At 32.2% G+C, this 14,877-nt stretch overlaps 1 protein-coding gene across 1 annotated transcript; it reads left to right on the forward strand.

Moving 5' to 3' along the window:
* Window positions 1-9,036: 9,036 nt before the first annotated feature.
* On the forward strand, window positions 9,037-10,809 carry LOC136036619 (putative ankyrin repeat protein RF_0381). Its single transcript, XM_065718921.1, has one exon. It carries the CDS (start codon window positions 9,063-9,065, stop codon window positions 10,335-10,337), a length of 1,275 nt encoding a protein of 424 aa, XP_065574993.1. The 5' UTR covers window positions 9,037-9,062; the 3' UTR covers window positions 10,338-10,809.
* Window positions 10,810-14,877: the final 4,068 nt, after the last annotated feature.

A 14,877-nucleotide genomic window follows, 5' to 3' on the forward strand; every position in this document is an offset into this window, starting at 1 on the left:
TTTTTTCGTTGAAAATATCCCTAAAAAGATATTTTAATAAGAAACTTTTTAGAAACATGTTTTTCAAATCTAAGGGACGCAGGCAAACCCCACCTCCCAAAATTGACGTTGCCGATAATTTAATATGTCTAACATTACTCTATACAAACGTTTTCATTTTGAATAAAGAAAGAAAACTAAAACAGTTTTTTTTATAATGTAGCAAAATAAACAAATAAATCAAATGTTGTAGGAAAAAGTGATTCGCGTGAAACCTTTGGCACCTTTTACCTTTTCATGTTTATCTGGTGAAAACTTTTCTGTATCAGAATGGAGAAAACAAAAGCCACCTATATCTTTGGGGCATCAACAATCATCAAATTCAAGAAAATTTTTGTCTACTGTCACAAGATCTAAACCCTGAAGAGATAAAAGTCTCATATAAGAACTAATTAGTCAAATCGTAAATTCATAAACAATTTATTATGTAAAAATATGTAGTTTTTTTGTTATTTCTAATTCTAAAAGTCAAAACTTAAAGCGAGCATCAATTGGCATATTCAAGAGTAGGGGTCCCAACCAGACAATCTTCTCTTGAGGCTAGTGTGTGGCGAAAATTGGAGCGCATCTAAACCCCCTCCCACAGCCCTTTTTTCTCAAAATCGCCTGACCGAATTTCGAAATAGCCATGTTGTTCAGCATAATTGAAAGACAGAATAACTATGCCTTTGGAGATATCTTGCCCCCCTCCACAGTCCCTGGGAAAAGACTTAAGTTACAAAATTTTCCCACTGTTTACGTATATTCTTTATTATTGGGAAGTATGCCTACATTTTTTTTTGGGGGGGGGCAAATTTCCTGCTGGTGGGATTTTCCACAGCGATGATTTTCCAAGGGGATGAAAATTTCCAGGGAGTGAATTTTTCAGGGCAAATTTTAAACTAGGTAAAGAGTTGAAAGCAACGGTTTTCAGGAAGCCTATCAGTAGTATAAAGGATCTAAGTGTGTATAAATGATCTAAAGCATTTACGATTTATCAAAAGAGTTTACAAGTTATCTAAAGAATGTATGAGTTATTTAAGGCGTTTATAAATGATCTAAAGCATTTTTAACTCATCTATGGCATTTGTTAAAGATCTAAAGCGTTTAAAGTGATCGAAAGCATTCATAAATGATCTGAAGTGTTTATAGGTGATATAAAGGGCTTATAAGTAATCTTTAGCGTTTATAATCAATCTGAAATATTTATACAGGACATTTATAAGGCATTCATTAAAGCTAAGGCTTGTTGATTAAAGCTAAAGCATTTATAACCATTCTAAATTGTATATAACTATACTACAGCACTTTTAAACCGCATAAAATATTTACAAGTGAATTCTGAGGGGAACATTTAATATGGGGTCCCCAAAGGTTTGATCCTTTTCATGACACTTAAAACTAATCTAAACCGTGTATAAGTGGTCTAGAGCGTTTATATTAATACTTTATATCACTTGTAAGTGCATTGAATTACTTACAAGCACTCTTTTAAACGCTTATAGCACTTTTAATCAATTGTAAACGTTTTTGGTCACTAATGAACACTTTGGATCACTTACAACTCCTTAAAGAAAATTTTGATCACTTGAAACGTTTGGGACAGACTATAAACGGTTTAGAATGCTTATAAAGGGTTTGAACACTAATACACGCTTAAAAATGATATAAACGCTCTAGATTGCTTATAAATTCTTTAAAACAATAACATGCTTCTAAAGAGTAAGATCACTTATACACACCTTAGATTACTTACTAACACCAAAAGTCTCTTTAAACTATTTTGATCACTTGTTAACGCAAATGCTTTATTACGATTATAAGCACTTTTGATCAATTGTGACCATTTTAGAACTCTCATGAACACTTTAGATTACTTATAAGTGCTTTAGATTATTTAGAAATACTCCAGATTACTTATAAATGCTTGCTTTAGAACGATTATAAGCATCTTTGATCATCTGTAGCCGCTTCAGATCGCTAATGAACACTAATTGTGCTTTAAATGAACGCTAATGAATACGGTTGTGGAATCTGGGGCTTTTTATGTTAATGTTTGAGTAGGGAGGGGGCACTGTAATTAATTTTGCGCTGTAGTTAATCATCATTTTATCGTCAGATTTTTTATATTTTCATCCGAACTTTTTTTTAAACAGTAGATAAAGCACCTATTCGACTTTCCTTGTCTTCACCGCATGCAACATCTTTGCCAGCAATACCACCCAGGGAACTCAAACTATCCACATGTTTGATTTTTGTTACCTAATACATACTTTTCGTCTTTATATTCTCTTAGTCTAGGCAGCCTAGTCTTCTTTATATTAATTTTAAACCAGCAATTAATCATCATTTTATCATCTTGTTTTTAAAATATTCATCCGAACTTTTTAAACACTGGAAAAAGAACCTTGAGGCTAGCTATTCCACTTTCCACGTCTTTGCTGCAAGTGATATCTTTGCTAACAGCCCACAAAGTTGTTTCAGTAGACCTTTTTCCAGCCATAGATTTAATTGTCCATTTTTTTTCATCCTTACCTAAGAAAGTTTTTTTCACGGCTTTTGCTGTAATTGTTTAGACTTATACAGGTTATATACATGTATACCATCAACACAGAAATACTATAAACTATTTTGTGGAAGGATATCAAATGCTTTTTGTGATATTAGGCACTCTCTTTAAATTATATTCAAATTTAGCTATGTATCCATTTTGAAAAACGAAGTAAAATTGACAATTGGACAAAGTTGTTCCAAAAGTAAAAAAAAGGAACTTATTTCAACCATAGATTTAATTGTCCCTTTTGTTCCTCCTTACCTCAGAAAGTTTTTTTCGTGGCTTTTGCTTTAGCAGTTTAGATTCATACATTATCTCATTTCTTAAGGTTTTATAGAAAACAAATATGTCTTTTCCAGTTTCCAACCACAGATCACTGTTCAAAATTCCATTTACAGATCAATGTGATTTTCTTTCTAAACGCCTGTAAATTTCCGTTTTTTGGATCTACCTCTCGATATGTTTTTCATACTTATATGTTTATTCATAGTACTATAAACGCTATAGACAACTTATAGATTTTTTAGATCTCATGTAAAAATTTTTGATCACTTAAAAACGTTTTGGATATCCTCTAAATGATCTAGAACCCTTATAAAGACTTACACTTACACCTATACAATCTTTATAAATGCTCTAGATAGCTTACAAGCTCTTTAAACAAGATTTAAATGCTTATAAATGCTCTACATCATTTATAAATCCTTTTGAGGGCTTACGAACACTTTACATCCTTTAAAAACGCTTTATATCACTTTTAAACTCGTTAGATCTGTTTCAAACACTTTAAGTCTCTTTTAAACACTTTACATCACTTTTTCGATTACAAACTCATACAAAAAAACTTATAAACTCTTTAAAACAATCCCGAGATCAGTTCTAAACGCTTTAGACTACTTATAAACGCCAAATCCACTTAAATTTTTTCCGATTACTTGTAAGCGCTTTTGAAGATTTATAAATGCCTTAAAACGATTTTAAGCACTTTTGATCAACTGTAAACGTTTTAGATCTCTAATAAACACTTTAGATCACTTATCAAGGCTTATAAAATGCTTTTGATTATTCAGATAACGCATAAAAATTTATATCATTTTTGAACGCTTAAGAACACTTTTAAATGGTTTAAAACAATTATAAACGCTTACACTTTAAATTCTCTTATACATTCTTAAAATTTCTTATAAACACCTTAGATCACTAATAAACGCTTTAGATCACTTATAAACGGTTGAAATCACAAGTAAACTCTTTATCATAAATAATAATATTAGATTTCATGCTTCTAATCACTCATATACTTTTGAACCACTTAGAATACTTTAGATCATTTATAAGTGGTTGTATCGCTTATAAATGCTTTAGACCATCTATAAACGTTTTAAATGCTTATAAATGCTATACATCACTTATAAATCCTTTTGAGGACTTATAAACACTTATATCCCTTATAAACGCTTGGTATCACTTTTAAACTCGTTATATATGTTTCCAACACTTTAAGTCACTTTTAGACACTTTAAATCACTTCTTTGCTTTAGATCATTTATAAACACTTTAGACCACTTGTAAACGCATTAGATCAGTTTTAAATGTCATGAAAAGGATCAATCTTCGGCGAATACAATGTTAATTTTTCCTTCTGAAGGCATTAGTAACTGCTTTAGATCACTTAAAAGTGCTCTAGAATAGTTATGAATGATTTATAATTTATAAACGTTTTAGATCTTTAATAAGGGCTTTAGATCATACATAAATTCTTCCGATCACTCATAAACGCTTTAGGTAAATACGTTCTGAGACCATACTGGCTATGCATGACGCATGAAAACAAAGAAAGGAAATAAAAAATGAAAAGAGAAAAAACAAAAAGTTGAAAAAACGAGGATTTTATCAGCCAGTGTATCTGTGTATCTGTGTGTTTTATCACACAGATACACAGGAAGACAGATACTCAATCTGTCTTCCTCTCGTGTAGTTCACTTATAAAGGTTAGATTTTGCTGTTTTTTTTTTTTTTTTTTTTTTTTTTTTTTTTTTTTTTTTTTTTTTTGAGCACTGGGGACGACTTGGCGGAGGTTCTTGTCGAAATATTTGCTTGTTTTTCATATTTAGCTACTGGCTGATAAAATCCTCGTTTTTTCACCTATTTGTTTTTTCTCTTTTCATTTTTTATTCCCTTTCTTTGTTTTCATACGTAAACGCTTTAAGAAATTTTTTTGCTTTAGATCATTTATAAACGCTTTAGATCCCTTATAAACGGTTTAGATCAGTTTTAAGTACGTATAAACACTTAAGATCACTTAAAAGCGGTTTAAAATAGTTTTAAACCATTTCGAACGGTTGTAGATGCCTTAGATTTCCTAAAAACACTTTAGGTTACTAATAAACTCTTTAGATCACATATAAAGGCTTAAAAACGCTTTGCTTGTTTTTCATATTTAGCTACTGGCTGATAAAATCCTCGTTTTTTCACCTATTTGTTTTTTCTCTTTTCATTTTTTATTCCCTTTCTTTATTTTCGTACGTAAAAGCTTTAGAAAACTTTTTTGCTTTATATCATTTATAAACGCTTTAGATCCCTTATAAACGGTTTAGATCAGTTTTAAATGTCATGAAATGGATCAAACCCTCGGGAACCGAATGTTAAAATTTCCTTTCTTAAAGTACGTGTAAACGCTTAAGATCACTTAAAAGCGGTTTAAAATAGTTTTAAACCATTTAGAACGGTTGTAGATGCTTTAGATTTCCTAAAAACACTTTAGGTTACTAATAAACTCCTTAGATCACACATAAAGGCTTAAAAATAGCTCTTAAACTTCGAATTGAGATCCAATTGCCATGAAGTAGCCATGGTTAATGGGAAAAAAAAAACAAGATAGATAGCCTGAGTCAGAGGCAAAGCTGGCATAAGTCTTTTTGGCATAAGTCTAAGTGAACTACACGAGAGGAAGACAGATACTCAATCTGTCTTCCTCTCGTGTAGTTCACTTATAAATGTTAGATTTTGCTGTTGTTTTTTTTTTTTTTTTTTTTTTAGCACTGGGGACGACTTCGCGGAGGTCCTTGTCGAAATATTTGCTTGTTTTTCATATTTAGCTACTGGCTGATAAAATCCTCGTTTTTTAACCTATTTGTTTTTTCTCTTTTCATTTTTATTCCCTTTCTTTGTTTTCATACGTAAACGCTTTAGGAAACTTTTTTGCTTTAGATCATTTATAAGCGCTTTAGATCCCTTATAAACGGTTTAGATCAGTTTTAAATGTCATGAAATAGAGCAAACCCTCGGGAACCGAATGTTAAAATTTCCTTTCTTAAAGTACGTGTAAACGCTTAAGATCACTTAAAAGCGGTTTAAAACTGTTTTAAACCATTTAGAACGGTTGTAGATGGTTTAAATTTCCTAAAAACACTTTAGGTTACTAATAAACTTTTTAGATCACATATAAAGGCTTGAAAATAGCTCTTAAACTTCGAATTGAGATCCAATTGCCATGAAGTAGCTATGGTTAATGGAAAAAAAAACAAGATAGATAGCCTGAGTCAGAGGCAAAGCTGGCATAAGTCTTTTTCTAATGATGTTATTTTCACTTGTTGATAGATAGTCTTTCATCCATCAATCCCAGGGCAGATACAAGTACTTTCAGATCTAAGCATATATAAGGAATTTAAAGCGTTTATAAGTTTTCGAAAGTGTTTGTAGGTGATCTAAAGCATTTATAAGTGATCGAAATCATTTATAAGCGATCTAAATTAGTTATAAGTGATCTGAGGCGTTTAAATAATCTGAAGAGTTTACACGCAATCTAAAGCGGTTATGAGCGATTGAAAGAATTAATAAGTGATCTAAAGCGTACATAAAAAATTGAAAGCGTTTGTAAATGATCAAAAAATTTACAACTATTCTAAACCATTAACGTGTGCTCTAAATTGCTTATAAGCGATCCAAAGTGTTTATAGGTGATATGAAGTGTATATAAGAGATCTAACGCTTTATATCATTTACAAATGCTTTAGAATAACCTACGTATGTGAAAAAAGTGAGATGTGAAGCAGTTTATACGAAATTTAAAGTGCTTGTATACGATCTAAAGCGTTTAGAAGTAATTATAAAGCGTTTTTAATTGACTAGAATGTTTTTAAATAATCCAAAGCCTTATTAAGCGATCAAAAGTATTTGCGAGTGATTTTGAATGATATAATGTGTCCATTAGTGATCAAAAACGTTAAAAAAAAGATCAAAAGGGCTTTTAATCGTTCTAAAGCATTTATAATTCTTCAAAAGCAAATTTTTTTTTAGAACGAATTAGTCGACAGTCCTGACAAATCGTGTAAATCCTTGCCTTTTACTGAAGCAAATAAATATTATCAAACCTCTTTTCCCAAAAAAAGTATCACTTTTTGTCAAATTGTTAAATATGTAGATCAAAGCTACTGAAATCAGATACCATGCCAAACTTCCTTAATTTCAACCTCAAAAATTTATAGTGAGAAAGTTTACAGAAACAACCTAGAAAAAAAGATATTTTAATTTGAAAAGTAGCGTCTCTTCCTGGTGTCAATTTAAAAAAAAAAGTTTTGTTGAGGAAAGTAAAGAACCAAATTAAAACTTAAAACGAACAAAAATCAAGGCTTCAGAGTCTATCTAACATATATCAAAAAAGTTAGTAAAAATAAACCAAATAATCATATTTCCCTATGTTAGTAGGATTATAGCAAACTATCACTTTACTGAAAACATAGAAACCAAGTATAAAAAACAAGAGTGATGATTTATAAAGTTAGAAGAGAGTACGTAGCCTGATAACAACAAAATAATCTATAAAGCTTTTCTTAGTCTTACGCTAGCGGTGACATCAGTATCTTTCAGCATGCAATTTAAATTATCTTAAAAACCCGAGCATAAAAATAAATACTTTTCTAATAGCCGCAAAGTCACTGAACTGCAGAGAGAAATATTGGATTGATTCATCAGGTAACATATTGATCTCACCAGTGAGAAATAAACAACCTTATATTGTAAGAAATACACTTCGGGTTTTACTAAGAAAAATTGTATAACGAAAAATTAGCCTTAATTTACTGTGTTGTAAATTACTGTACAGAACTCCCATACTGTTTTGTGTTTTCAGCAAAGCACTAGTTTTCTATAATCCTAAAAACATAGGGAAATATCATTATTTGTTTTCTTACTAACTTTATTGATATATGTTAGATTCACTGCGAAGCATTGATTTTTGTTCGTTTTAAGTTTCAACTTAGCTCTTTACTTCCCTAAAAAAACTTTGTTTTTTTTTTAAAGTTAAACCTTGCCCGTTCTTAATTTAAATTTAATGAAGAAGCAACACTGCAATGATCTTTTTAATTTTTCGGGGAAAATTACTGTACAGAACTCCCATACTGTTTTGTGTTTTCAGCAAAGCACTAGTTTTCTATAATCCTAAAAACATAGGGAAATATCATTATTTGTTTTCTTACTAACTTTATTGATATATGTTAGATTCACTGCGAAGCATTGATTTTTGTTCGTTTTAAGTTTCAACTTAGCTCTTTACTTCCCTAAAAAAACTTTGTTTTTTTTTTAAAGTTAAACCTTGCCCGTTCTTAATTTAAATTTAATGAAGAAGCAACACTGCAATGATCTTTTTAATTTTTCGGGGAGGGAGGGCAGCACCCTCATATACGGAGTAATTTCTGCTCATTTTAAGTTTTAATGTCGCTCCTTACTTTCAGTTGAAAACAATTATTTAATTTCTGATTGTTGTCTTTTATTTCCATTGAAAAACCTTTTTTTTTATTTTAGTTTTCAATCAGGAATCGCTAAAGTGATTATATAGGCTGTAAAAATCTTTATGTTGTGTGAGCACTAATATTAATTTTTTAATTGAAATCAGAAAATATCTGAAAAGTTTGAAATTATTTTTAAATAATACCTCAGCTCAAAGTTATAATTGTCTCCTGGAACCAATCCTTTTTTTTTTTAACTTAGCTCCTAAAGTGGGCATCTCTATAACCATTGTCTTGTATTTCTATTGAATAGAACTCAAACTTTTTTAATTTAGTTTTCTGTCCAGAATTGCTAGAACTAATATATAAATTGCAGAAACATTTATTGTGTTAGAGCAATAATATTAATTTTTAATTTCGAACCAGAAAATTACCTGAAAATTTTTAAATTACTTTTAAATAATATCTAAGTTCAAATTTATGATTGTCTCCTGGAACCACACTTTTTTGGCTCCTAGTACGTATTATATACTAACTCTAGATTTCAGAATTGCAAGAGTTAGTATATAAACTGCAAAAATATTTATGGTGTCTGAGCAATAGTATTATTTTTTTTAATTCAAACAAGAAAAATAACTGAAAATTTTTAAATTAGTTTTTTTTTTGTTCGATTTAAACAACTCGACACGTAATTTTAAAGGTAGAACTTCAAATGTTGAAACAATATGGTATCAAGTGACTTACAGAAAGAGAAAGATATAAAAATGCCGTTTAACAGAGTTTCAAGAACATCAAATATGATAAACACCTTATTAACAGACATGAAAAAAGAAGACACAAAACTGAACATAATCCAAAAGCTGCTAAGTAATGGGACAGACCCCAATCTGAAAGATAGTGAGGAAAAAACAGCTTTGCATTATGCTGCAGAAAAAGGTACACTTGATATTTGTCAGCTGCTGCTAAGCAATGGGGGAAACCCGAATCTAAAGGATAGTGAGGAAAAAACAGCTTTGCATTATGCTTCTGAAAAGGGCATATTGGGTATTTATCAGCTGCTGCTAAGCAATGGGGCAAACCCGAATCTGATGGATAGTGAGGGAGAAACAGCTTTGCATTATGCTGTTAAAAAAGGTACACTTGATATTTGTCAGCTGCTCTTGAGCAATGGAGCCGACCCTAATATAAAAGGTGACTGGTACAACACAACAACTTTTCATTATGCTGCTGAAAGAGGTACACTCAATATTTGTCAACTGCTGCTGAGCAATGGAGCCGACCCAAATGTGAAATACGGGTACTGCTACGAACCAATTTTACATTATTTTGCTAAAAAAGGCACATATGATATTTGTCAAATGCTGCTGAAAAACGGAAGCGACCCTCACTGTAAAAACTCTTATGACGAAACAGCTTTACATTATGCAGCTGCTTATGGCGCACTGGATATTTGTCTCCTGCTATTGAGCAATGGAGCCGACCCAAATATAAGAGATGGCATTCTAAAATACACAGCTTTACATTGTGCTGTTGTTAAAGGTGCACTGGATATTTGTCTTCTGCTATTGAAAAATGGAGCTGACCCTAACTGTAAAAACTCTTATGACGAAACAGCTTTAGATCATGCAGCTCGTATAGGCGCACTGGATATTTGTCTCCTGCTATTGAGCAATAGAGCCGATCCAAACGCAAGAGCCTTGATAATTGTGTTAGAAATTTACGATAATCGCGTTAGCTGTTTTCCCATAGCCAAACATTTTTTAGAAACTGACACAGTTTATTATTCACTTATAACACGAATAGATGATAAAATACAATACAAAAAAAGACTCGATGAAATATTAAATTATACTGGAAAACTACCTGCAAAGAAAAAATGGTTTTGGAGACTAGTGAGACTTGCCTCCAATGACTCTGACTCACTCAAATCAATGTCCCGGGATATAATTAGAAAGCATTTAGATTATGATCATAGAGCCAAAAGTCTTCAAAGTATAAACATACACGAAACTCTGAAACAATTTGTTTGTCGATTTTAATCCACTGGCTCCACTGGCTTGTCCATTCCTAGACTGCACCTCCTTTTCGCAGACAGACAGACGGCAGACGATAGACGACAAACACTGACAGACAGACAGACAGACCAAGACACACCTATTATCATACTGTTAGACATATTAAGTACAAAGCAAAAACTGGTAGTTGAAAAATTATTTTGTATCATATATCTATATATATAAAAATAATCTATATATATATAAATAAGTTGTTTGCCTGTTGACTGGCGTCATGTTTGTGTGTTGACTGACGTCATGTTTGTCGACTGACGTCATTATAAGGATTGAGCTGTATGTCGTCATGAAGTTGTTTGTCGACTGACGTCATGTTTGTCGACTGACGAAATTACAGACCGGGACACCGGGACACTCAAAGAGAAATTACAGACTGGTACACGGGGACACAAATAACGACCGGGACACAGGGACAGAACTACAACGCATACATTCTATATTATACACAGAACTATTTTCGCAAGTTTTACAAACATATTTATTATATATCTATATTCACAGGTGGGACACAGGGACGCAACTACAATGGCGCGTAACTAGTATGGCGCGAAAAAAACTAAAAAAAACCTAAAAAGAAAAAACTTTAAAAAATGAAAAAAAAAAATAAAAAAAGGTAAAAAACTAAAAAAGAAAAAAACACCGGGACACAAATGACGACCGGGACACAGGGAATATAAATGACGACCTGGACACAACTACAACAGGGACGTCGGGGGCACAGGGGGATATATGAATGACAACGAGGACATAGGGAATGTTCGATTAGCAATCACCATGAACAAAGCTCAAGGGCAATCATTAGAACAATGAGGTATAGATCTGAATACGGGTTGTTTTTCCCATGGACAATTATATATTGCATGTTCAAGAGTCTGTAAACCCGAAAATCTATTTATATGCACAGACAATGGGACAGCGAAGAATGTTATATATTCGCAAGTTTTATGTTGTTAAAAACATATATATATATATATCTATTTATATTCACAGGTGGGACACAGGGACACGACTGCAATGGCGCGTAACGACTTACGCGCGCAGGGGGGGGGGGGGGGGCACGAAGCGCCACCCCAACAGCTAGTACAAAGTAAGTTATATGTATGTCCGTCTGTTACACTATCTTTACCGTTATACCGTTACACATTATTACCGTTATAAAAGAAAAAAAAACAAAAAACTGAAAAAAGGTAAAAAAAACTAAAAAAAAGTGAAAAAGCTAAAAAAGAAAAAAAAAGTAAAGAAGAAAAAATTAAAAAAGAAAAAATAACCAAAAAGAAAAAAAGAAAAAAAATTAAAAAAGAAAAAAACTAAAAAAATAAGAAACTAAAGAAAGAAAAAATAAAAAGAAAAAAACTATAAAAAGAAAAACCAAGAAAGAAGAAAAAAATAAAAAAATGAAGAAGAAAAAGAAAACTAAAAAAGAGAGAAAAAATAAAAAACTTTAAAAGGTAAAAAAATAAAAAAAATAAAAAGAAAAAAAGGACGAAAACTAAAAAAAAAATGAAAAACTAAAGAAAAGAGGAAAAAACTGAAAAAGAATACAAATTAAAAAAAGAAGAAACTAAAAAAATAAAAAGAACATCTAAAGCAACAGAAAAACTGAGCATACGATAAAAGAGTGCATGGCCGTTTTCTTCGATAAAAGAGTGTATGGCCGTTTATCGTTTGTGAGACCCGTAAATTGCTTTTCAAAGCTTCTTCCGAATGAAGAACAATTCTTCATATTTATTTTTTCATTGTTTTTTTCTTTTAAATAACGCTAGAAAATCCTGCGCTCCCTTCATGAAAATTTTCTTCCCCCATGACAAATTTCTCCAAGGGAAGTTCCCCTAATATATCCCCTCTTATCACCCTTCCCCCCCACAACCTAAAAATACCCCTGAAAACGTATCTAAACTTCCAAATAACCATTACTATATGTAAGCACCGGTCAAAGTTTGTGACTTGTGACCCCTCCCACGGGGACTGTGGGGGAGTATGTCGTCCCCTAAGACATAGTTACAAGGTTTTTTCACTACGCTGAATAAAATGGCTATCTCAGAATTTTGATTTGGTGGTGACTCGGAAAATAATTAGCTTGGGAGGGGGCCTAGGTGCCCTCCAATTTTTTGGTCACTTAAAAAGGGCACTAGAACTTTTCATTTCCTTTGGAATGAGCCCTCTCGCAAGATTGTAGGACCATTGGGTCGATACGATCACCCCTGAGGAAAAAAACTAACAAATAAACACGCATCCGTGATCTGGCTTCTGGCAAAAAATACAAAATTCCATATTTTTGTAGATAGGAGCTTGAAATTTCTGCAATAGGGGTCTCTGATACGCTGAATTTGACCGTGTGATTTTAGTTAAGATTCTATGACTTTTAGGGGTTGTTTCCTCCTATTTTCTAAAATAAGGCAAATTTTCTCAGGCTCGTAACTTTTGATGGATGACTAAACGTGATTAAACTTATATATTTAAAATCAGCATTAAAATGCAATTCTTTTGATGTAGCTATTGATATCAAAATTCCATTTTTTAGAGTTTTGGTTACTATTGAGCCGGGTCGCTCCTTACTACAGTTCGTTACCACGAACTTTTAAATTCGACAAAAATATAAGACATGTTTGTTATTGACACTTGCAACACTGCTTTCAAAAAATCAATTCTAAATTCTTTCTACTGTGGTATCAACAAGTTTACAAGAAGGGAAAGCAAACTCTCTTTCTCTCCAATGGTCTCTTGCCGTGCCAGCCTAGCACTGTTCTTTCAAAATAAAAAGCTACACTTCAACTGGATTGCCTTCTCTCCAGCTTTTCTATCAACAAAAGCTTTGGATTAACTCACTATTTTGCTTGAAGGGAGACTTGGCCGAACAGAATGAAAAAAAAAGGCAAAAGAATTTTTTTCTTTTCCGTGTCAATTTGGAAATTGTAATTATACACGTAGAATATTCTTACTGAAAATAAAACAAACAGAACCTCGAATGATAACGACAAATACAAGATTTTGATCAGATGGCATTGCAAAAAGTTTTCATTAAATTAGTTCCAATTTTGCTTCCATATGAGATCCAACTTATTACGGAAGGAGTATCAAACATTCATGGTAACGAGTTGAAAGTAAGGATGAACTCGGCCCAATGGTAAACAACACTCCAAAAAACTGAATTTTTCTTACAATAGACATCAAACAGTTCGTGGTAACGAACTGTAAGTAAGGAGTGACCCGGCTCAATAGTAACCGAAACTTTAAAAAAAACGGAATTTTGATACCAATAGATATATTAAAAGAATCGAATTTTTATCCTGACTTTAAATATATATGTTTCATTAAGTTTAGTCTTCCCATCAAAAGTTACGAACCTAAGAAAATTTGTGGGAAACACCCCCTAAAAGTATTTTTTGACAGAAAAAAGATCATGGATGTGCTAAAGTTCGAATTTCGTTCCAATTCTTTCAGATTGGCCCCTGAATCACAAAGGCTGTTTAATTAGAATAAATAATTCTTTTGAAAGTACTAAAAATACTTTAGCGTAAAGAGCGAGGTATTGACGAGGGGGTGAACACCTTCATACACGAAATAATTTCTGCTCGTTTTAAGTTTTAGTGTTCCTCCTTACTTTAAGGTGAAAAAATTGTTTTTTTTTTTATTTAATTATCAAAAGAATTGGCTTTTTATTCTAATTTTCAATACATAAAGCTCATTGTGTTTAATGTTAGCAATCAAAAGCTACAGGTAGCTTTTGATTACTCCCAAAAATTCAAGCGATCTTAACGAAAATCTCACCATCACACTCAAAGTATCAGAAAACCCAACTGCAGATGTTTCAAGCTCCTATCTACAAAAATGTAGAAATTTGTAAGATCACGGATGCGTGCTTTTTTTTTTAGGGGCGATCGTATTGAACCAATGGTCCTAAAAGATCGGGATAGAGCTCATTCAAATGAAGATCAAAAGTTCTAGCGTCCATTTTAAGTGACCAAAAAGATTGAAGGGCATCTAACCTCCCCCCACGCCCAGATCGAGATTTTAATACAGCCTTTTAATTCGGTAGGCTAATTGAAAGGCTCAATAACTACGCTTTTGGTAATTACTAGACTCTCCATGGTTCCTGGGGAAAGGGTGGTAAGTTACGCAATTTACCCATATTGTCCACATATAGTATTCGTTACTGGGAAATTTACGGAGTTTTGGGGGGTAATTTTCTGCAGAAGAATTTTTCGTGGAGAAAAAAGTTTAAGGCGGGCATTTTCCAGGAGAAATGTTACACGGGGAGGAGGTAATGGATTTTTTCTGGCATGAATTTGAAAACAGTAAGAACTGAAATTTCAAAAAACAAGCTTCTTCAACTGAAAGTGAGGAGCAACATTAAAACTTAAAAATAACATAAATTATTCCGTATATGAAGGGGATTACTCAATCCTCATTACTTCACTCTTTACGCTGAAGTTTGACTTTTTGTTCTGATTCTTTAATAGCAACTCCTGAAACACAAGGGTCATGTGTATAAAATAAAAAGCTTTTT

Source organism: Artemia franciscana, chromosome 15, assembly GCF_032884065.1.
Source record: "Artemia franciscana chromosome 15, ASM3288406v1, whole genome shotgun sequence".
Classification (NCBI taxonomy): Eukaryota; Metazoa; Arthropoda; class Branchiopoda; order Anostraca; family Artemiidae; genus Artemia; species Artemia franciscana.

Excerpts from the sequence above, each read along its gene's own strand:
- LOC136036619 (XM_065718921.1), top strand. The coding sequence starts at position 9,063 with ATGCCGTTTAACAGAGTTTCAAGAACATCAAATATGATAAACACCTTA.